At 37.8% G+C, this 24,102-nt stretch overlaps 2 protein-coding genes across 2 annotated transcripts; both read right to left on the bottom strand.

Annotated features, from left to right (window-relative positions):
• Window positions 1–7,925: 7,925 nt before the first annotated feature.
• Window positions 7,926–8,867, bottom strand: LOC128060561 (olfactory receptor 5AL1-like). The gene has a single exon (XM_052652963.1). The coding sequence runs from the start codon at window positions 8,865–8,867 to the stop codon at window positions 7,926–7,928; it is 942 nt and encodes a 313-aa protein (XP_052508923.1).
• An 11,263-nt stretch (window positions 8,868–20,130) lies between these two features.
• LOC128060772 (olfactory receptor 5AL1-like) lies at window positions 20,131–21,072 on the bottom strand. Its single transcript, XM_052653152.1, has one exon. The coding sequence runs from the start codon at window positions 21,070–21,072 to the stop codon at window positions 20,131–20,133; it is 942 nt and encodes a 313-aa protein (XP_052509112.1).
• Window positions 21,073–24,102: the final 3,030 nt, after the last annotated feature.

The following is a 24,102-nucleotide window of genomic DNA, read 5'->3' as shown; positions in this document are numbered from 1 at the left end:
AAACATGGTTTATAAGAAAGTATATTTTAAAAATGAATAAATTCTCATATGTTCAAATAGAAATAGTCTTAGGCCACAATGTCATTTATTCAATCACCCTTATAGAATCATGTCATGAAATTTAAAAATTGGTGATTCTAAGTTCTTTTATTATTTTGACAGTTCATAAAAATTGATTAAATTACTGATTTAATATTATCGTTTTACCATTTTGGAAGGTGATTTTGGTGGTTATGGTCATTATATAAACTACAGTTTGAGGTCTGTAATGTTGTTCTTTAGTTGCTAAGTCATATCTGACTTTTTCGTGACCCTATGGATTGTAGCCCACCAGGGCTCCTCTGTCCATAGCACGTTCCAGGTTAGAATACTGGAGTGGGTTGCCCTTTCCTTTTCCAGGGGATCTTCCCAATCAGAGATCAAACCTGAGTCTCCTGCATTGGCAGCTGAATTCTTCACCCCTGAGCCAATAGGGAAGCTTTGAGGTATATTGTACAAGGGAATTATTTCTTTCCTCTTCTGCACTTAATTTGTAAGAAACCCATGTATGTTGCCATGAAGTGTTTAGAATCTTGTGAGTTGAATGAATCCTCAGAGTTTTAAATCAGGTTTGACAGAGAACATGGCACTTCTAGTCACTGCACTATGCTTCGTGAGTACATATTTATATGATGGATATTCACACATATTCTCACATACCCCATACAAAACACAGAGAAACAACATAGGAAGCTTCTCTTTCACAGGTAAAGAAATTCAAACGTAAAGAATCTTAGTGCCGCACTTGAGGAACTCTGCTCTTCTGGAGTTTCACTTTACCTTTTTGCTTCCAGTGATTATTTACAATAGAAATGTTGAAACACTAATTGGAGTTTTCATGTCTACAGAATTTTAATCCCTTACTTTTAGCAGTCATTTCTTAAAGTAATCTTGACTTTTCTCAGGGAAATTCAAAAAGAAATTCACTGATAATCAACAGTTATGTTATTCAGCTTCTTCCTAAACAGACACATACAATTCTGTGCGGCCTTTAAAACTGTACTGTGAAACATCATTCCCTCAGCTAAAATATAAAAATCCATATTCTTAGGCAGTCTTAGGAGCAGCACTTCCCCAGGTCTGTCCCAGGCTGCACTCACTCTAACTGGAGTCAACCTGCCAAAGTCACCAGTTGCAAGCAGTGAACACCAGAGATGCACCCACACAAAGATACTCCTTCAAGACAAGGAGAGGTCAGTGCTTTGCCTAATTTGTAGGAACAGAAATCAAAAGTCAAGCATAATGAGGAGACAAAGGAATGAGTTCCAAACAAAAAAGCAAAATAAAACCCCAGAACAAACCATAATGAAATGGTCTTTAGATAAGTGTTTACCTAAGAGTTCAAAGAAATGATCAAAGGAGGTTCACCAAACTCAGAAAATGAATGGAGAGATTCAGTGAGAAACAGCAACAGAGACGGGAAATATAAGAAAGAACCAACACAACTGAATACAACAGCTGAAATTTTAAAAGATATATGTATATATATGTAAATGAGAGGAGATCAATGCTAGAGAAAAATGATTTGGAAGATAGAATAGTGAAAATCACCCAATAAGAACAGCAACAAGAAGACAAAATTTATAAAAATGAGGAGAGTTTAGGGGACCTCTGTGTCAATATCAAGTATAATAATATTCACACTAAAGGGATCCCTGAAAGAGAAGAGAGAGAGATAGGGGCAGAAAATATATTTGAAGAAATAATGGTATACAGGTATTTTTTTTTTTTTCCATAGCTCCAGATATATTTCTAAGGAGCAATCATGTTTAAAAACAACTGGACTACATGATGATGTCTTACTTTTACCTCGTTCATTTCACTTTTTCTATTTCATAATCAATGCTCCCATTTCATTTAGTTTATGTTTTCCAATTTCTCCATCATTTTTTTTTTGGATGTTCTTTCTTAAACCTTTATCAAAAGTAATAGAAAATATTTTGCATATACTTATATAAATAATATATATAATATATGTATTTTAGAAAAATTATGAATTTTTGCCTAACTAAAAATTTATGACATTTGATTCTACTTGTTTGACTTACTCTGAATAGAATGTTAAATTTCTAATTTAAAAATACACATGCAGTAAAGGTTTACTATGTAGCAAGGAACTATACTCAATATCTTCTGGTAACCTATAATGGAAATAATTTCAAAAATAATACAGTTGTATATAAATTTTTAAAAAGGCAGAAAATTACTCTAACCTGAGGAAAAAACAGACCCTTTCGTACAGAAAGCAAGCTCCTCTCAATTCTTTTCAGTTTCTTTTTTTAAAATTTTTTAAAATATAAATTTATTTATTTTAATTGGAGGCTAATTACTTTACAATATTGTATTGGTTTTGTCATACATCAACTTTTCAATTTCTTGAGTGACAATTGAATTATTTTAAAAAGGACAACACACTTTCTTTACAACTTATTTTTACATGATATATTTAAACAAAGACCATCACTCACTTATGCAATTGTTTACTAGCAACAAAGAAAAAGAAGAAAAATACCTTATATTTATTGAATGTTTCCTATTGCTTAGCCTAATTTTGAATTTTATCAACTCATTTAATCCTCTTACCAATGCTAAGAAATAAGTAATATGCATTTAAGTTTAGCAATGTGAAAATCAGGATTTACAAAATAAAGAAAGTGAGCTTTAACCCATTTTACCTTTTTGAAAATGATAAGTAGAAAACATATGAAGTTAAATTTTCTTGAAGTATGATTTATTAATTTAACAAAATAAGTGTTGTAGAAGTACTAGATTATGAAGAATACGTTTAGAATGTAAATATTCTGATGAGTTTAATTTTTTGTTGCTTATGTATAAGTACCTCATATTCCCTCAATTATATTTTTTATTTACATATTAGTTCAAAGAAGCCCATGTTTTAATATAGTTTGACTGTTTCATAGTAACATTACAGTGTTATCTATGAAGAAAAACCATTAGTAATTATATATTTATAGACTGTTTTTTTTCCCCTCAGACCTTCTTCTTGTCACTTAATTTGTTTTTCAGATAATTAAATTAAAGCATAGGATGTTGATATTTTATTATATAAGTAATAATCCAGGCTGAGGACCATTAGAGTTCATTTCTCCTGAATATCTCAACTTACATGAAAAACTTGTGCCTCCGAGCTGTTAAAATCCTTTCCTTATATTCTAAGCCAAAGCAGTTATGTAATAGCAAAGGGGCCAAGTGACGCCAAAGTGTAGAAGTGAAATGTGGATACACTTTTAGAAACTATTAAGACTATAGCTTTGGGGAGATGATTCAATATTCTCAGAAATTTCTGAAATTAACATCACTGGAAGGCGAAGGAATGATAAAGGAAAAGAGCTTTTGCCCCAAGTGTGGTGACTTTTCCCTTCATTTTCTCTTCCAGAGTATGTGAGCCTCACGAAAGCTTCATTCATTGTGCCAGATTCAGGCTCATCTATGTTTCAAATTATTTTTCTAATTAAACAAATAATTTAAATTTAGTTTGTAAGTGAATTTGGATCAATGTTCAAAACCAGTTCAGTTCAGTCACTCAGTCCTGTCCAATTCTTTGTGACCCCATGGACTGCAGCACACCAGGCTTCCCTGTCCATCACCAGCTCCTGGAGCTTACTCAAACTCATGGCCATCAAGTCGGTGGTGTCATCCAACCATCTCATCCTCTCTCATCCGCTTCTCCTCCTGCCCTCAAACTTTCCTGGCATTAGGGTCTTTTCCAATGAGTCGTCTCTTTGCATTGGGTGGACAAAATATTGGAGCTTCAGCCTCAGCATCAGTCCTTCCAATGAATATTCAGGACTGATATTTCTTTTTGGATTGACTGGTTTGATTTCCCTGTAGTCTGAGGGACTCTTGAGAGTCTTCTCTGACTCCATAGTTAAAAATGTTTAAAATAGTACCTAAAAATCTGTTTTACCAAAATTAAACTAATTTTTTTTCTAGTTATTAGCTACATGCTTATTAAAGAACTACAAAAACTGTTTTGGACTTTTTTATTTTTTAAATAGCCATCTCAGTAGAGTGTTATAAAAATTAGAAGATACCATCCAATTAAAGAGTTTCATCCAGCACCAGACACACAGAAGAAGATTCAACTGAGTTTATTTCTGTTTTTACTTTGAAAAGTGGAACTAAATAAATTAATATTTTATTAATGCAATCCTTATTAAATGTAAAAAAATAGCTTAAATTTTGTTTTAAGAAAATATATGCTTATTTTAATAGCAGGAATGGAAGAACCAAAAAAATTCAGTTTCAAATATGTTCACAAACACAAGAAAAACTAAATTTAAAATGGCCATTCAAAAATGAACTTAAAATGGCCAACTAGGTAAGTGAGTGAGTGAGTGAGTGAGTGATATTTGCTCAGTCCTGTCCAACTCTTTGAGACCTGCCAGACTCCTCTGTCCATGGAATTCTCCAAGTAAGCATATTTGAGTGGGTTGTCATTGCTACCCAACTGTAGTTTTGATTTGCATTTCAATAACAATTAGTGATATTGAGCATCTTTTCATGTATTCTTTTACTATCTATATGTCTTCTTTGGAGAAATGTCTATCCATCTTCAAAATATCTACAGACAATGCATGCTAGAGAGAGTATAGGGAAAAAAGAACCCTCCTATACTGTTGGTGGGGATGTAAATCAGTATAACCACTACGGAGAACAGTATGGAAGTTCCTTAAAATAAAACTACAGCTGCTGTCTGTGTCCTTACTTGCTCATTCATGTCCGATTCTTTGCAACCTATGGACTGTCACCCACCAGGCTCCTCTGTCCATGGGGATTCTCCAGGCAAGCATACTGGAGTGGGTTGTCATGCCCTCCTTTGAATGATCTTCCCCACCCAGGGCTTGAAACAAGGTCTCCTGGGCAACTTTACCAGCTGAGTTACTGGGGAAGCCCACCTGGACGTATATCTGAAGAAAACCATAATTTCTAAGAATACATGCACCCCAATGTGCATTGCAGCACAGTTTGCAATAGCCTGGACATGGGAGCAACTCAAATGTCCATCAACAGAGGAAGGGATAAGGAAGATGTGGTACACAGGTACAATGGAATCTCCAGTTCAGTTCAGCTCAGTTGCTCAGTCGTGTCCAGCTTTGTGACCCCATGAATCGCAGCACGCCAGGCCTCCCTGTCCATCACCAACGCCTGGAGTTCACCCAAACCCATGTCCATCGAGTTACTGATGCCATCCAGCCATCTCATCCTCTGTCGTCTCCTTCTCCTCCTGTCCCCAATCCCTCCCAGCATCAGGCTCTTTTCCAATCAGTCAACTCTTCGCATGAGGTGGCCAAAGTATTGGAGTTTCAGCTTCAGCATCAGTCCTTCCGATGAACACCCAGGACTGATCTCCTTTAGGATGGACGGGTTGGATCTCCTTGCAGTCCAAGGGACTCTCAAGAGTCTTCTCTAATACCACAGTTCAAAAGCATCAATTCTTCAGCGCTCAGCTTTCTTCACAGTCCAACTCTCACATCCATACATGACCACTGGAAAAACCATAGCCTTGACTAGACAGACCTTTGTTGGCAAAGCAATACCTCTGCTTTTGAATATGCTATGTAGGTTGGTCATAACTTTTCTTCCAAGGAGTAAGCGTCTTTTAATTTCATAGCTGCAATCACCATCTGCAGTGATTTTGGAGCCCCCCAAAATAAAGTCTGACACTGTTTCCACTGTTTCCCCATCTGTTTCCCATGAAGTGATGGGACCAGATGAATGGAATCTTACTCAACCATAAAAAAGAATGAAACAATACTAATAACAGGAACAAGGATGGACCTAGAGACTGTCAAAGTGAGTGAAGTAAGCCAGAAAGAGAAAGACAAATATATAATATCCTTTATATGTGGAATCTACAAAAATGGTAGATGAACTTGTTTGCAAAACAGAAATAGAATTGCAGATATAGAAAGGAAACTTATGATTGCCAAGGGAGGAAAGACAGATGGGTGAATTTGGAGACTGGGACTGACATATATACACTGCTCTGTATGAAACAGATAACTGATGAGAACCCACTGTACAGGACAGGGATCTCTATTCAGTGCTCTGTGGTGACCTAAATGGGAAGTGAATCTAAAAACCAGTGGATATGTGTGTACGTGTAACTAATTCACTTTGCTGTGCGGCAGGAAACGAATGCAATATTGTAAAGCAACTACACCCCAACAAAATTAATAAAAGCAATTGTGATGAAATTTAGGGGCAGTGGGAGGTAGGATGGGCTTCCCAGTTTGTGCTGGTGGTAACAACCTGCCTGCCAATGCAGGAGAAGCCAGGTACCCTCTTCCTTCCCTGGATCGGGAAGATGCCCTGGAGGAGGGCACGGCACCCCACTCCAGTATTATTGCCTGGAGAATCCCATGGGCAGAGGAGCCTGGTGGGCTACAGTCCATGGGGTCTCAAGGACATGACTGAAGGGACAGCATGCACACATGCGTGGGAAGTAGAATGCCCTTAGAATGGCTCAGTGGTGTGGATGCTGCACAGCATCTCAATGGTGTGGGCAATGCACTTTCAGAGAGTAATTATGCCAAATGTTCAACATGAAGCTGTTTGCACTTCTGAAATATAAAATTTTTCTGTCTTAAAGGGTTCATATTGCTGATTCCATTTATATCAAACTGTAGCAAATAAGCAGTCAGACATGACTGAAGCAAACTAGCATGCAGCATGCGTGTAAGAATAGCAAAGCAATCATAGTGGCAGGAACCAGGTGGTGGCTGCCCAGGGTCAGCGGAGGAGGAACCCTGGGGGATGGGACGAACTTGTTCAGCATTTTCATGTGGTGATGTTCCAAAACTTAACTATGTACAGCTTAAAAAGTCATTTATATCAATTTGAAACTAAAATGAAAAGGAATGAAATTGTTTTAATGATGACAATACAATAACTTGTTAGCTTTTATATTTTCATTTTGTTGATTTTAAAATAAAGCATATCACGTTGCCAACTCTTTCTAAAAAGGCTATGCATGCAATAACAATGCTGAAAATAATGATACTAATTAGGTGTAATAGTTAACACTCATGAAGTGCTTGGCATGTACTATGAACTATGTAAGCCTTTTATAGTCATAATCTTATTTAATCTTTACAATCAGTCCAGGACAAAAGAACTATTACTATTGTAGATGTAGAAACCAAGAAAAAGAGATGTGAAATATAACAATTTACCCAAGATAACAGCTATTACTTGGAAAACTAAAATCGTTGGCCAAACTGTATGAAGGAAGAGTCCATGTTCCTAATCACAATTGATACAGAAAAAGCAAGGAGTTATATGGCAGGAAAGAGCTCTAGTGAACTAGACTGACAAAGTGTCAGGATCGGTGTCACCAAGGGCTCAATGTCAAGGTGGCTCTGCTGGTGCTACTCTTTGAGCTGAATGCAAGAAGAGGAATGTTAGGAACATTATTCAGCGTGTTGGAAAAAAAAATCTTGCTGTTAATCTTTGCCTTATTTTCCAGATTATCTATGCAGCAATCTGAAATATAAGATAGCAAATGTTGGTCTATCTTAGTCTGACCCATATGACACAGAATTCAGATAAAGTCACTATGCCCGATGTTCCATTTCTTTAATTATAAAGATGTCTTTTCAAATAGGTTAAAATATCTCTATCTCTGTTTCACTCTGTGTTTCCTTGTTTGTCTGTCTCTTTCTCCTTTTACAATTTAACACCTTAAAATTTACAAAATGCCTTTCACGTGTAAATCACCAACAATGACAGAGTGGGTAAGACATTGAGTAAATATGAACACTGAAAGTGAGGAATTTGACCCTATCATTTATCAGCATTTTGACTCTAGATAAGCCTCAACTCCAAGTCTGTTGATTCCTCCCTGTCCTTGATTTTTTCAGTTATTTGATAGCCAAATGCAACTTTTCTATAATTCTCTTCAGTGCATTCTTTACTTCCTGATTCCTCAAGCTATAGATCAATGGGTTTAACATGGGAATCACTACCACATAGAACACCGAAGCAAATTTATCTGTGTTCAGAGAATGGCTTGAATTGGGCAGGAGGTACATAAAAATGATTGTTGCATAAAATATGGTGATGGAGGTGAGATGGGAAACACAGGTAGAAAAGGCTTTTTGCCTTCCTTCAGCAGAACGGATCCTCAGAATGGCAAAGAGGATGAAGATATAAGAAATGACCACGATCAGTAGAGAGCAAAGGGTGTTGAGTCCAGCAATGATTAACAGCATCAGCTCTTTGACGTGAGTGTCAGAGCAAGCCAGTGCAACCAACGGAACATCATCACAGTAGAAGTGGTTGACCCTATTGGAGCTACAGAAAGACAAGAGGAATGTTGCGACTGTCTGCGCAAGACCCACAGTGAATCCGTAAATATATGTGCCAGCAATGATCCGAATACAGAGTTTTTTAGGCATGAGGATGGCATACAGTAAAGGGTTGCAAATGGCAACATACCTATCATAGGCCATGACTGAGAGCAAATACTGTTCACAAACCACAAATGTGATGAAGCAGCACAGCTGAATGGCACACGCATAAAATGTTATACTGTTAACTTCACACAGAAAACTCACCAAGGTGTTTGGGGTGACAGACGAAGTAAAAGAAAAATCAATAAAAGCCAGGTGGCTGAGAAAAAAATACATGGGTGTGTGAAGCTGCGGGCTGACTTGCATTAGCACAATCAAAGCAAGATTACCCAGGACACTAGCAAAATAGATTACTAGGAATACACCAAAGAGAGTGGCTTGAAGTTCTGGATTATCTGTGAGTCCCAAGAGGATAAACTCAGACACTGCAGAATAATTGCCTTTTGCCATAGTGGAGATTTAACAATAAATTTTTGTTTTTAACAATAAAACCCCCTAGAGCACACAGTCTGAGTATTCTTGTCTCCCTTAGAGATAATCAAGCAGATGTTGGGAACTGATTCTGATCCACCCTGATCTTATGTTGAACACATTCAAAGGAGACTGTCCATGCAAATCTGGTTTCAGAATGAAGTGATTTGTTCTCTGCAGAATTTCCAAAGTATGAAATTCTATGGGGTTTGGAAAGATAGAAAGATGGCATTCTATTTAAAATCTAACATAATTGAATAATTTATCTATTTTTAATAAAAGAAAATATAAAGACAGAGTTATTTGAGCACAAATGATTTTTTAATTGTTGAAATACTTTAAACAAACATGCTAATTCTTTGAAAATTGTTAATTAACAGAAAACAATAAATTTAAAAAATAATTTCAGAAGGAGTAGTATGAAAGGTAAATTTAAATTCTGACCATCTTTATATCAGCTGTTTCAGGATGTTATTTTATTCTGTTCTCTTACTATGACTTCTAGTTTTCTTTCAATTACTATGTAATATTTGGGAATTAAAGGGAGAAAAGCCCTTAGAAACATAGGTAGTCTTGCTTTTTCTGAAATATGCATAGGATGATTAAAAATACATTAAATAAATCATAAAACATATTTATCAAGTGGCTCCTAACATCTAAATGCAAAACAGGAGAAGAAAAAATCAAGATAATTTTGTAGAACTAAAAGCCAATTTCTGGTTTATTAAAAGAAATGGCTTTTAATGATCTTCATTTGAGCAGAGATGTTTGATTTTTTAAATTTTTCTACTACTTCATCTCAGATTATCTTTCAACGATCAACTAGTGATAAGCTATTATCTTCATTTTCAGATATGGAAGCTGAGAGTGAGAGCTTGAACCCTCTTGCTGTTTCATGATTAGTGTGGGGTGAAGCAAAAGAGCTCATGAACTAGTTCTGGACTCCCTGACCTCAATTCATAGTTTATAGAAATGAACTCTTTTTATAGAGGCAAGAATTTCCCCATTAATCAGAAAATTTTGGAAAGGTGATCTCTAAGTCTGTCCACCTTAAGTGCTTAAAATAGTGCCTTTCATGCAGTAGGTGCTAAGTGAGTAAACTTTAGCTCTTAAGATGGGCTTCCCACATGGCAGGGCAGTAGCAAAGAATCCTCCTGCTAATGCCGGAGATGTGGGAGACAAGGGTTGGATCCCTATGTTGGAAGGTCCCCTGGATGTGGAAATGGCAACTCACTCCAGTATTCTTACCTGGAGAATCCCATGGACAGAGGAGCCTGGCTGGCTACCGTCCATGAGTCAGACATGACTGAGCGCGCACGCATGGTTTTTCATTCCATCAGTATTAATAGTATTCAGATTTAGGCTTATTCTCAAAAGAAAAGACTGTGCAATCCCATCACATCCATGACTGTAGCTTATTCTTTTTGCAATATTTTGAGATCTTTTTCCATTGCCTCATTGACTTGTGATCTCAGATCATTACCTTTCCTGGCTCTTAATTTTTCTAGTATTTATATTTCTCTGATGTGTAGGAGTCTGTGTAGCTCTTGCTCTGACGTTACCAAACTCACCAATATCTTCGGTCATTTTAGTTTCCTTTCTTTAAACTGAAACTTGTATCATCCTTGAAAACGTATTTCCCTCCAGGTTTCCAAAGGCTGTTCCATTTGAAACTATGCACATATGTTAAATCTGGCAGGTGAAATAAGGCATTGTTCATGTTGGAACATTCTTTCCTGTTTTTTGATATGTCTTGCGTTCAGGTACACTTCCCTGATGCTTAGAGGTTTGTCCCCATGTTCACTGCCATCACGTATGCATCCAGGTCGCTCCCTCTTATTCCTTAAAGGCTCTGGTATTGATGCCATCATGTTTATCTTCCACAAATTTGCCATCAGCATCATGAACACCACTTATTTTGTACCTTGGCTTCTTTGATCCTTGATCTTGGAAGCAGGGACCCCACTGCTATTCCACTTGAACATCTTACTCCCATGATTCCATTTTGAAGCTTGTTTTATGTGACAATTGATAAAATAGTAGCTATCCAAAATAAAAAAACTTATCCTATGACCACAACTTTCTGAATTTTCCTTTCACATCAGTTATGACACTGCAATGTTTTATGTATCCACTCAATCACTTTAACCCTAAGTATCCTTTACCTACTGTCGCCTCCTTTAAACAGCTCACCCTAAACAGCTTAGACTCTGTGATCAATTGCCGCAATGACTATTCACAACATACAAATCCTCTTTCTAATATATAAACTTATATTTTGGTTCTCAAGCTGCTTTGTTCATCTCATATGTTCATCCTCTACTAATTTATTTGATCTTCCCCATCAGTTTAAAAACAAGATACATGCTGAAATCATTACTAATGACCTGTGACTTCTTTTCCTTTCCCTCTATCCATCAACCCCTCTCCTCTTCATTCTTTCAGTACTAAACATCCTGGAAAGTCACTTGCTTTGTCTTTAGCATTTAGATATCAACTGGTATTCTGAAATTGTTCTCACCATAATTGTAATACAATTACTCATTCCAAGTTCCCCAACAATCTCCTTCTTCCCCGTAGGCAGTGGAGACTTCTTTCCTGTTGTCTCTGTAGCCCCAGATATCGTTCACACTGGTTTTCATGAAAACCATTGTTTTGTTTTGGTTTGGTTTGCAAGTCATCAGAATCCCATCTTTCTGTCCACTTTTGCTCTTTTTGGTGGCTCCATCCCCTGTGTCTGTGTTTTAATTAAAGCATTACTTTACATTTCATTCCTAAGCCATCCTGGGTCATTTTTGCACACTCTTGTGAAGCTCTCATCAAATGTTCTGAGGATGGTTGTCACCTTTGTGTCACAAAAGTCTAACTTTCTAGGCCAGATTTTGCCTCTGATCTCTAGGTATATATTCAAGAGATTCCCAGACAACTTCACTCAGGTATTCCCAAAGTACCTAAATATAGCATTCAGCAATTCAAAAGCCATCCTATATTTTTCATCTACTTTGAAGCATGCATTTTCTAACTCAGCAAGTGGTGTCATCTTCCAGCCAGTTATTCAGGCACAAAGCCAAGAAAATATAGTTCATATATCTTTCTCAGCTCCACTGATAAAAATTAGATATTGAACATACTAATTATCTAACCTATTTTTTTTTCAAACCTGTCTACTTATAATTTAGGCCTCTATCACAACTACTATATTGTTGTCCAAACATTTATCTTATCCATCCTTTCTCTGTTCATTGTAACTAGGGTGTACTTTCTAACATGCAAATCATAGCTTACTACTTCCTATTGACATAGGATAGAGTCCAAAAGCTTGGCTAACTTAACCTTTGATAAGCAACCCCTTCTTTTCAGACTAGTCTCACTTCTTGTGACATTTTTCATGTAATTCCCAGGCTTCAGCCATCATGTGTACTATCTGTCTCTCAGATGTGGTCATGAATTTTGTACATAGTTAAAGCAGAATCCCTTCCTTCTGTCTTTACAATCTAGTTGGCTTTATCTTTCTATGTATCCATCAGATCTCAGGTGAAATTTCACTTCTTCCTAGAAGTGTTTCATTACTTCTCAAGTGTTATGTCTAACAATTTATTCACCTATTAATTGCTTTGTAAAATAATCTAAATTTCACATTTTTGAAAAAAGCTGATAGTTATTTACCTTGTAGGAGCAAGTACTGTTTAGAAACTTCAAATATACTAGTAGAATAATGCAACAAATAAATACAAGTTGTGTGTTACCATAAACCCTTTTCTACTATTTCCGTTACCTTGATTTTTCCTCACTGCCTGCTGCCTTTGAGCAACCCACAATGAAATCAAAAAGACATCCAATATACCTTGTGGCAAACTCTGTGAATGTCAACAACATTTAACATTACTTAACTGTAGTGAGTATATTTTGTATTATTTGTTGGTCCCTCCAGAATGTGTTCCCTGTGTTGCATAATTTTAAGCAATTTCTGAACAAAACAATGTAATGATGTCTCACAGCATAAACAATCATTATGGCTAATCTTCTGGGACTCAGTTTGCTTACAGACAGGGATTGATCACTTGAAATTTCAGATCATTCTGCTGAATTTAAGTAAAATAAAACAATAATTACTAGCAAAGATGATTTTAACATGTGAGAAAACAACTCAGAAATGTTTAACTGTTTTTATTTACTTTTTATACTTTAGTATGAACTTTATTGGGGTTTGCAGGGGCACTAGTGGTAAAGAACACTCCTGCCAATGCAGGATACATAAAAAACAGGAGTTCAAACCCTAGGTCTGGAAGATACCCTGTAGGAGGATATGGTAACCCACTTCAGTATTCTTGCCTGGAAAATCCCTTGGACAGACGAGCCTGGTGGGCTACGGTCCACAGGGCCACAAAGAGTCAGACACGATTGAAGTGACTTAGCACTCATACATGAACATGAGCCTTATTAAAGTTTTAATTTTATAAGGAGTCAGTGCACATTAAAGCAGTGAATAAACTTTGCTGTTGGACTGTGCAAGGCTAACGAGCAATAGTTTATAGTGCACCAAAGATCCAGCCTTACATCTGCAACCCACTCAATTATCTGTTGGGTTGTAAGGAATAATAATTAAGCCATGAGTTTAGAAGCTTGGAGGTATATTTAGTTCAGTCTCAGAAAATTGTTGTTTGAACATTCTGTTCAAAGAAGAAAATAATTTAAAATTAACTTTATTTTTTCTTGAAGTTTAATAGAAAGCACTTAAAGGCATGCAAATCAGAGATAAATGAACACTTTTTTTCTTCAAACTCTGTAACAAATTCTCCTCATTCCACACATGTATAGAGTGATAAATAGAAAGACATACAGATAGAAAATTCATAGACAATGCTTATTACAAAGAAAGAAAGAACAGTTATTATTAAATGTGGATATTTTATCCTAGGAAGACTGTTATGATTTTTATAACACCATTTTCTCTAGCAGAATAAAAGTGTAAATGACAAAGGACCTTAAACATAAATTGTACAGAAGTCATCATATTTGTTTACATTTTATTTCTAACCAGTCTGTAATGATTTAACTCCGTGATTTTTCTTAGAGGCTTGGTAGAAATTCAAGAAAGTTTAAAAGAGATCTATCATGTATGGCAAAACCAATACAATATTGTAAAGTAATTAGCCTCCAATCAAAATAAATAAATTTAAATTAAAATAAATAAAAGAAAAGGAGGAAAAAAAGAGATCTATCAGCATGAACAAGGCTATGAGTGTCTAAAATACATTCCTCAATTATTTTAGGAAAGTATTTTAAACATTTTCCTTCTGTCAAAATCATAAAATCTATCTTCAGGATTTCTTATTAGAGTTCATTTCACTTCAAAGTTTTTTGCCATTCATTCTATGATCACTATTGCTTCAACTATCTAATAGCTTTTTAAAAGAAAACCCCCAAGTTTTAGAGACCTGAAGCAACAATGATTTATTATCTCTCATAATCCTGTGGGCTACGTACAATCTCTCTCCACATTGTGGTGTCAGCTGGGCAGTAGGCTGGCTGCATGGTCCGTGAAGACCTCAGTCACATGGCTGATATTATATTTGATGAGGCTGACAGCTGGATGTGGTCCATGTGATGAGTGTCTGGCTTGGGCTTCTAATGAAGATATGGTGGTTGAGTTCAAGCATTTAAAATTTCCCTGGAAAAAAGTTCTAGCCTTGGAAGTTGTACACTTTTAAGCATTCTATTGAATAAGGCAGGTCACAGGGATGATAGCTCTCAGCAACATGTTGGATATTTTGAAAGACTACCAGATTTGATTTAATCTCAGAAAGAGTAGCTTGTGCAAATAATCCAAAGATGTTGGAAATATCTGGGTTGGAAAAGACTGATGTTTGAGTCTCTGGAAAACTGAAATCATCATTGCTGCACAGGCCCTGGAGAAAATCCAGACCTACTGATGAAGAAATAAAATGGTTTTCTGTGTTCTAGCGCACCCCAGCAGAAACTAAGTCCAGATGATGAGACAGCAAGTAAACATTCGGCATCTGCTGCTTATTCTGTGCTGGGTATTACAGGATCCACCAACTCAAATTTTGGTCCAGCCCAGTAGAAATCCATCAGTTGGAAGTCATTTGCTTACAACCCGGTTAAATTAGGTTGAGATTTTAGTAACAAATTTTTTATATTGCCTGTCTCTGCCACACAGACCCCCACACAGTTCATGCTACAGTTTAATAAGCTAGGAGTTTCAAATTAAGAGGTCCCAAATAATATTTGGACCTTAAGAGGGTCCAAGCAAAAGGTTCCAAATAAGACTGGAGTGGCAACAGTGGTAGCGAATCTGCCTGCCAGTGCAGGAGATGCAAGAGATGGGGGTTCAGTTCCTAGATCGGGAAGATTTCTTGGAGTAGAAAATGACAACCCACTGGAAAATTCCACTAACAGAAGAGCCTAGCAGGCTACAGTCCAAGGAGTCACAGAGTCTGACATGACTGAGCACACACAGAAATAAGATTTGAGCCAAGTGCAAAGAAGGGCTTTTACACCATGTAGGAAACAGAGGTGGTCCTGAATGATAGTGGTGAGGGCAGTTTATCTCAGCGGGTAGAACATGGTCTTCTGTTCCAAACGGGGAGAGTGTGGCCTGAAGGTCATGGCCACTCTCTGACCCATAGATGGTGATAAATAGCCCCGGACACTTGCTTATGGGACTGAGGATATCAAGTGTCCGAGAACGGCATTTGAAGAAGAGGACTTTAGATGAACTTGTGAAAGGCACAAAGCATGCCGATTTAATTTTTATTATTATTTTTTTAACTACCAAGGAGTCACTGGGCTTCCCAGGTGGCTCAGTGGTAAAGAGTCTGCTTGCTAAGCAGGAGACAAGAGTTTGATCCTTGGATCAGGAAGACCCCCTGGAGAAGGAAATAGCAACCCTCTGCAGTATTCTTGCCTGGGAAATCCCATGGACAGAGGAGCCTGGTGGGCTACAGTCTGTGGGGCCACAAAGAAGAGAACATGGCTTAGAGACTAAACAGCGAGGAGTAACTACTGCAGAAGAGGTCTGCGCTGATGAGAAGGATTGGAAAACCCATCGCAGGCATATGTGCCACCTTGCCTTCCCCCTCACAGCCCCAGGGACACCATGGACAGCATGGCCAGTGTCAGGAATGAAGACCACGTATGTTCCCCAAAACACAGCTCCTTCCTACTGCTGCCAATGCTGAGTGCCCAATCTGTTAGAAGCAGAGACCTATGCCAAGGCCTGAGTGTGGCACCCCTCTTTTGAGATAAAAATCAGAAACACATGATACAACAGTTATATCAGACTCCTTCAATGTTGGACAGGACAGCAGTCCGTCCTCACTGAAATCAATATGTTGAAAAGGAATTTTTCTTCCCAAGACCCATTATCCTAGGATGTGTCATCTTGCAATAGTTTAAAGGGTATTTTGTTCTTTAAATAATAAGCCATACAATATTCCCTCAGAAGAAACACACTCACTCTACAGCAGTGAAAGTGTGACATGGCCATGGCATATAATGAATGGTCTTAACCGATCATCTCTTGTCGAGACTCAGTTGGCTTGATGGGACTTATGAATGGCAACCTGACCACACAGCCAAGTCACCAGCTCAGAAAATGATTTGGCCGCATTGGTGCACCGTCCTCCATGATACGCGGTAGGTAATGAACCGATGAGAACGTAAGTTATAGCGTCCCTCACAGCATGCGATCATGGGTCTGAGAACAAAGACGTGCTAATAGAACGGATGCTTCTCGTCATTACATCCTGTGGCCAATTTTCTGATTTTATGTCTCCTATTCATTCCTATCATATTAGGCTCACTGGATTGTAGCATGAGAATCCCAGAGGGCAAATATTTGCACTAGCAGCTCAATTTGTGTTTTAAGAAACTGGAATCTTTGACTACTTCACACCAACAGACTGGCAGACAAGGAAGGACTTAGTGTGCCAGTTCAGGTGATCAACTCAGATTTACTTAAGAAATTAGGGGTAGCCATGCACAATGGAGCCAGGAAAAATATATATGAAACACAGGAATTTACATGGCATCTTTAGAACTTCTGTGCCCAGTGATAATGCCACTGCTAGTGGGAGACTGCACAAACTATTCATATAAATTAACAAAGATGGGGCAATTAATTTCTCAGTAATCATGCAGAATAAAATTTATGTCACTGCACCCAGAAGTAATCAGTGGAGCTAAAGTGTAGGCTGAACATAAAAGTGACAGTGCTTAAATGATCATGTTAAAATGTTCAGCCAGGAGAGTTTGTGTGTTTCATACAAAAATGAACACATTTTTTACCATACAAATAAACAATGTATCCAAATGATTTGAAAACATGCATCTACATAAAAATATGCATAAAGATATTTATGTATAATTTATTCATAATTGTTAAAATTTTAAAGTAACCAAGATGTCCTTCAGTAGGTGAACGGATAAATAAATTGTGGTACATCCAGACAAAGGAATCTTATTCAAAGCTAAAAAGAAATGAGCTATTAGCTCTGAAAAGACACAAAGAAAACTTAAATGCATGTTATTAAGTGAAAAAAGACAACCAGAAAAAACTACATACTATATAGTCACAACTCTATGACATTTTGGAAAAGGCAAAACATCAGAGATGATCAGAAAATCCATGTTTGCCATGGATGAGGGTAGTGGGGATGAGATGAATAGACAGAGCAGAGAATCCTTCAGTTCAGTTCAGTCACTCAGTTGTGTCCGACTGTTTGCCACCCCATGAATCGCAGCATACCAGGCCTCCCTGTCCATCACCAACTCCTGGAGTTCACTCAGACTCATATCCTTCTAGTCAGTGATGCCATCCAGTCATCTCATCCTCTGTCGTCCCCTTCTCCTCCTGCTCCCAATCCTTCCCAGCATCAGAGTCTTTTCCAATGAGTCAACTCTTCGCATGAGGTGGCCAAAGTACTGGAGTTTCAGCTTCAGCATCATTCCCTCCAAAGAAATCCCAGGGCTGATCTCCTTCAGAATGGACTGGTTGGATCTCCTTGCAGTCCAAGGGACTCTCAAGAGTCTTCTCCAACACCACAGTTTAAAAGCATCAATTCTTCGGCTCTCAGCTTTCTTCATCGTCCAACTCTCACATCCATACATGACCACAGGAAAAACCATAGCCTTGACTAGACAGACCTTAGTCAGCAAAGTAATGTCTTTGCTTTTAAATATGCTATCTAGGTTGGTCATAACTTTTCTTCCAAGGAGGAAGCATCTTTTAATTTCATGGCTGCAGTCACCATCTGCAGTGATTTTGGAGCCCAAAAATATAAAGTCTGACACTGTTTCCACTCTTTCCCCATCTATATCCCATGAAGTGATGGGACCAGATGCCATGATCTTCGTTTTCTGAATGTTGAGCTTTAAGCCAACTTTTTCACTCTCCTCTTTCACTTTCATCAAGAGGCTTTTTAGTTCCTCTTCACTTTCTGCCATAAGGGTGGTATCATCTGCATATCTGCGGTTATTGATATTTCTCCCGGGAATCTTGATTCCAGCTTGCGCTTCTTCCAGCCCAGCGTTTCTCATGATGTACTCTGCATATAGGTTAAATAAGCAGGGTGACAATATACAGCCTTGACGCACTCCTTTTCCTATTTGGAATCAGTCTGTTGTTTCATGTCCAGTTCGAAAATAGAGCAGTGAAAATACTCTGTTCAGTAGTGCAATGAGGGATTAAGTCATTACACATTTGACCAGAATCATAGAATGCACAATACCTAGAGTGATACCTAATGTAAATTATGGACATTGTGTGATTAAGGTACATCAATGAATATTCATCTATTGTAACAAGTGCACCATTTTGGTGAGTGGTCTTGATAATTGGGAGGCTATGCATCTTTGACAGAAAGGGATATAAGACCAAAGATCTCCATCTCCCTCTCAATTTTGTTGTAAATATAAAACTTCTCTAAAAAATAAAGCCTTTCAAAATATGCCCAACCATATAAATATAGCACTGTAAAGATAATAATAAGTTCATTTTACAGACATTTTAAAACCAAAACACTTTAACCAAGCAACATATTATATTTAACTTTGGTTCAACATGGAGGAAAAAATGTACATGGTGTTTATACTATTTGCATCACTCGTGTCTCTCAAGATAGCCTAAAATCCTCAATATTAGAGAGAAATGAGACAAAGTTATGATTTTAAAGTGCTTTATTTTTCATCTCTATTGACAAAGCATTTTATGTTCAAAGAGAATGGATAGTTTCTATCTCATTTTTAGAATTTGACCATTAAAGTATTTCTGAGATATCTACTACGTGCAAGTCAAAATAGGAAAATATCTTTTTTTGAAGGAGGAAATAAGACATCAGCAAACTGAGTCACAAAGGACAAAGTCTCCTCTGCCTACTGATATTGAATCATTGTACAAGCATTGATTTAAAATACCCTAAGACTGTACCCCTATGGTAGAAAGTGAAGAAGAACTAAAGAGTCCCTTGATGAAAGTGAAAGAGGAGAGTGAAAAGTTTGGCTTAAAGCTCAACATTCAGAAAACTAAGATCATGGCATCTGGTCCCATCACTTCATGGCAAATAGATGGGGAAACAATGGAAACAGTGTCAGACTTTATTTTTTGGGGCTCCAAAATCACTGCAGATGGTGACTGCAGCCATGAAATTAAAAGATGCTTACTCCTTGGAAGGAAAGTTATGACCAACCTAGACAACATATTTAAAAGCAGAGACATTACTTTGCTGGCTAAGGTCCATCTAGTCAAGGCTATGGTTTTTCCAGTGGTCATGTATGGATGTGAGAGTTGGACTGTGAAGAAAGCTGAGCACTGAAGAATTGATGCTTTTGAACTGTGGTTTTGGAGAAGAATCTTGAGAGTCCCATGAACTGCAAGGAGATCCAACCAGTCCATTCTGAAGGAGATCAGTCCCGGGTGTTTATTGGAGGGACTGATGCTAAAGCTGAAACTCCAATACTCTGGTCACCTGATGCAAAGAGCTGACTCATTTGAAAAGACCCTGATGTTGGGAGGAATTGGGGGCAGGAGGAGAAGGGAGACAGAGGATGAGATGGTTGGATGGCATCACTGACTCAATGGGCATGAGTTTGGGTGGACTCCGGGAGTTGGTGATAGACAGGGAGGCCTGGCGTTCATGGGGTCGCACAGAGTTGGACATGACTGAGCGACTGAACTGAACTGAAATCTATGCGCAGCATATCTTTAGTAACAACACAATTCTTATTTTTTATTCAAATACATCTTTTCAATGATTTTTCTCAAAGCATTTTTTACCTCCCAATTCCTCAAGCTGTAGATCAGTGGGTTTAGCATAGGAATCACCACAGTATAGAAAACTGAGGCAAATTTGTCTTTATCTAGTGAGTGGCTTGACTTGGGCTGCAGGTACATAAAACTCAGGGTCCCATAATACATAGTAATAGAAAACAGGTGAGAGGCACAGGTAGAAAAGGCTTTCTGTCTCCCTGTAGCAGAATGGATCCTTATGATGGCAAAGACGATGAACGCATAGGATATGAGAACAATGAGAAGAGAACAGAAGACATTGAATCCTGCAATCGCTAATAACATTAGTTCTTTGACTCGCGTATCAGAGCAGGCCAGAGCAATCAAGGGAACATCATCACAGTAGAACTGGTTGATCACATTAGGGCCACAGAAAACCATGTGGAATGTAGCCACTGCTAGTATGAATCCCACCAGGAATCCATAAATATAAGAGCTAGTGACCATTTGGATGCAGAGTTTCCTAGGCATAAGAACTACATGGACTAAAGGGTGGCATATGGCCACGTACCGATCATAAGCCATGACAGACAGCATCAATAATTCCCAAACTGAAAATGTAATAAAGCCACACACTTGAGCGGCACATGCATAAAGTGACACGCTTTTAATTTCACGAAAAGTGTTTACAAGGATGTTTGGTGTGATGGTGGAGGAACCGTAAAAATCCACAAAAGCCAGATGACAGAGGAAAAAATACATGGGTGTGTGAAGTTGAGGACTCACTTGTATTAGCACAATCAAACCAAGATTACCCAAGGCAGTAATCAAGTAGATCAACAATAAAACACAAAAGAAAATGAGCTGAAGCTCTGGGTTATCTGTGAGGCCCAAGAGGATGAACTCCGTAACTGCTGAATGATTGCTTTCTGCCATGAAATAGACGATTCTCCAGTAAATTCCACCAGAGCACACACTGAATAATCTTGACTCTGTAGGGAATGATTAAGTGTGAGAAGGTATCCCTGGCTCTCCAGAATGTTATGCTAAATTCAGTTAAAGTAGAATCTTGATAAGGACTCTGAATTATGTATAAATTTACTTGTGAATTTACTGTAGAAAATATTGGTCTAGGTGGAAATTCCACTAAGAAGCTGTAAAAGAAGAAAGGGAGAATTTCAACTAAAATTTTATAATCAATACAATAGCAAAGCCTGTGTTGTACTTTTCTTTAAAGGAAAAAAAAAAAAAAAAACGTTCAGGATATAAAGTTGCTTTGATAGCAAATACATAAACATAATTTCTTAAGTTGTAAATTTCTTTCACAGAACTCATTTTATCATTTCATTAGAATATTAAAAATTAGCAAAATCAAGCATGGAAAGCATAAGTCAAAAATCAAAATACTAACAGTATGTATCTTTACTAACAGTTTGGTATAATATTAACATTTTCTTCATTTTGTTTATCTTCATATTCTATTTTTTCAATACATACATAATACTGATATTGAGGAAAACTGCATTGTGAAATTCTCTGGCTATCTTTTCAGAAAATACACACCAGTGAACAATTTTCCAGATTGTAAAATGTTTTCAAATAATTAGGATATGTTTTTAAGCTCTATCTTGAAGTATCAAATTGTCCCAAGTGAAAAGCATTTGGACAGCATTTAGAAGAACCTCATTTCACGGAAGATTGATACAGACCCAAGATGGATTCTCAGTGCTCAAAAACTGGTACAACTGAATTTGTTCCCATCCTTTCTTAACAGGGCAGAGGATAAGTTAATATGATTTTCCTTTATCACTGTATTGTCTCAGGTTACTTCACATACTCCTTAAAACATGACAAAATAAACATGAGAACTTCTCCCGTGTTAAATTTGGATTGACATCCCCTTGAAAACTTATCTTGGTTATTCCTTTCTCTTTCTGTTCCCATCACCAATTTTCAACCAAACTTATTGGAACAGGTATCTGTCCCCAATTTCTCAAATATATTTGTAACTATTTTCAGTCGCTAAGTTGTGTCTGAATTTTTGTGACCCCATGGACTGCCACATGCCAGGCAACCCTGTCCTTCACTATCTCCCAGAGTTTGCTCAAATTCATGTCCTTTGAGTCATTGATGCCATCCAAACATCTCATCCCATCTCAACTTCTTCTCCTCCTGTCCTCAATCTTTCCCAACACCAGGGTCTTTATCAATGAGTCTGCTCTTCACATCAGGTGGCCAGAGTATTGCAGCTTCAACTTCAGCATCAGTCCTTCCAGTGAATATTCAGGGTTGATTTCCTTTAGGATTGACTGGTTTGATCTTGCAGTCTAAGGGACTCTCAAGAGTCTTCTTCAGCACAACACTTTGAAGCATAAATTCTTTGGCACTCAGCCTTCTTTATGGTCCAACTCTCACATTTATACATGACTATTGGAAAAAATGATAGCTTTGACTATACAGACCTTTGTCAACAAAGTGATGTCTCGGCTTTTTAATATGCTGCCTAGATCTGTCATAGCTTTTCTTCCAAGAAGCAAGCATCTTTTAATTTCAAGGCTGCAGTCACCATCCGCAGTGATTTTGGAGCCCAAGAAAGTAAAATGTGTCAGTTTCCACCTTTTCCTCTTCTGTTTGCCATGAAGAGTTGGGACTGGATGCGATGATTCTTAGTTTTTTGAATGTTGAGTTTTAAGCCAACTTCTTTACTCTCCTCTTTCACCCTCATCAAGAAGCACTTTCTGCCATTAGAGTGGCTCTTTGTGATCCAATGAATTGTAGCCCACAGGCTCCTCTGTCCATGGAATTTTCCAGGCAAAGATATTGGAGTGGGTTACCATTTCATACTCCAAGGGATCTTCACAACTCAGATACGTAACCTGCATCTCTTATGTCTCCTGCACTGACAGGCAGACTGTTTACCACTGCTGCCACCCTGGAAGCTCCATTTATAACTTAACAAGGTGTAATCCACCTCTCTTTCCTGTTAAAACAAAAAAAATTCCCTGAGCATGTTTATTATCAACTTCCCTATTTTCAAATCCAATAAAACCTGCATTTTTTGGCAGCACTGCAGCCCTGAACTCTATTGAATACAAGTTTGGGTTCTAAAGCAAAGCAGTCTTCATTTGTTCATTTTGATTCTCAACCTTGGACTCTGTTCCTATCACTATGCTTTAGCTGGCATGTTCTTCGTGTTCTCTCCAAAGCTCCTTCCTCTCATTTTGGTACCTTCTTGATCAGTTATCCAAACCTATGCACTGAATAGGCATCTATATGCAGATTATGAGCAAATATATTAATAAATTAATTTTCCAACTAGCTTTTTTTCTGCTACAGTTTTATACATCTAAATATCTCTCAGAAATTACCATTTATCAAAAGTAAAAATACTTTCATCAAAGGTATTGCACACAGAAAAGAATTTGATATTTCTGCACATGGGACCCAAAACACAAGACTTGGAATATATATTTCCTAGTGCAATGAACAGGCTTCCCAGATGACATTAGTGGTAAAGAATCTGCCTGCCAATGCAGGAGACATAAGAGAAGTGGGTTCAATCCCTGGGTAGGGAAGATCCCCTGGAGGAGGAAATGGCAACCCACTACAGTATCCTTGCCTGGAGAATTCCATGGACAGAAGAGCCTGGCAGGCTCTAGTCCATGGGGTCACAAAGAGCCACAATGAACAGTGCCATTATCCATTTGCTCTCCAAATCAGAGGGCAACTTCTTTTACTATGCTTTCCTGATCCTCATGCAATGTTCAGTTTGCCCCCTCACTGCTGATAAAGAATCTGCCTGTTAAAGCAGGAGCCCCAGTAGATGCAGGTTCAATGCCTGTGTTGGGAAGATTCCCTGGAGGAGGAAACAGCAACCCACTCTAGTATTCTTGCCTGAGAAATCCCATAGACAGAGGAGTCTGGTGGGCTCCAGGGGGGCTATTCCAACGAGTCGAACATGACTGA

Source organism: Budorcas taxicolor, chromosome 15, assembly GCF_023091745.1.
Source record: "Budorcas taxicolor isolate Tak-1 chromosome 15, Takin1.1, whole genome shotgun sequence".
Taxonomy (NCBI): Eukaryota; Metazoa; Chordata; class Mammalia; order Artiodactyla; family Bovidae; genus Budorcas; species Budorcas taxicolor.
The sequence above is the reverse complement of the archived record's forward strand: the minus strand, read 5'-3'. Positions and strand labels throughout refer to the sequence as shown.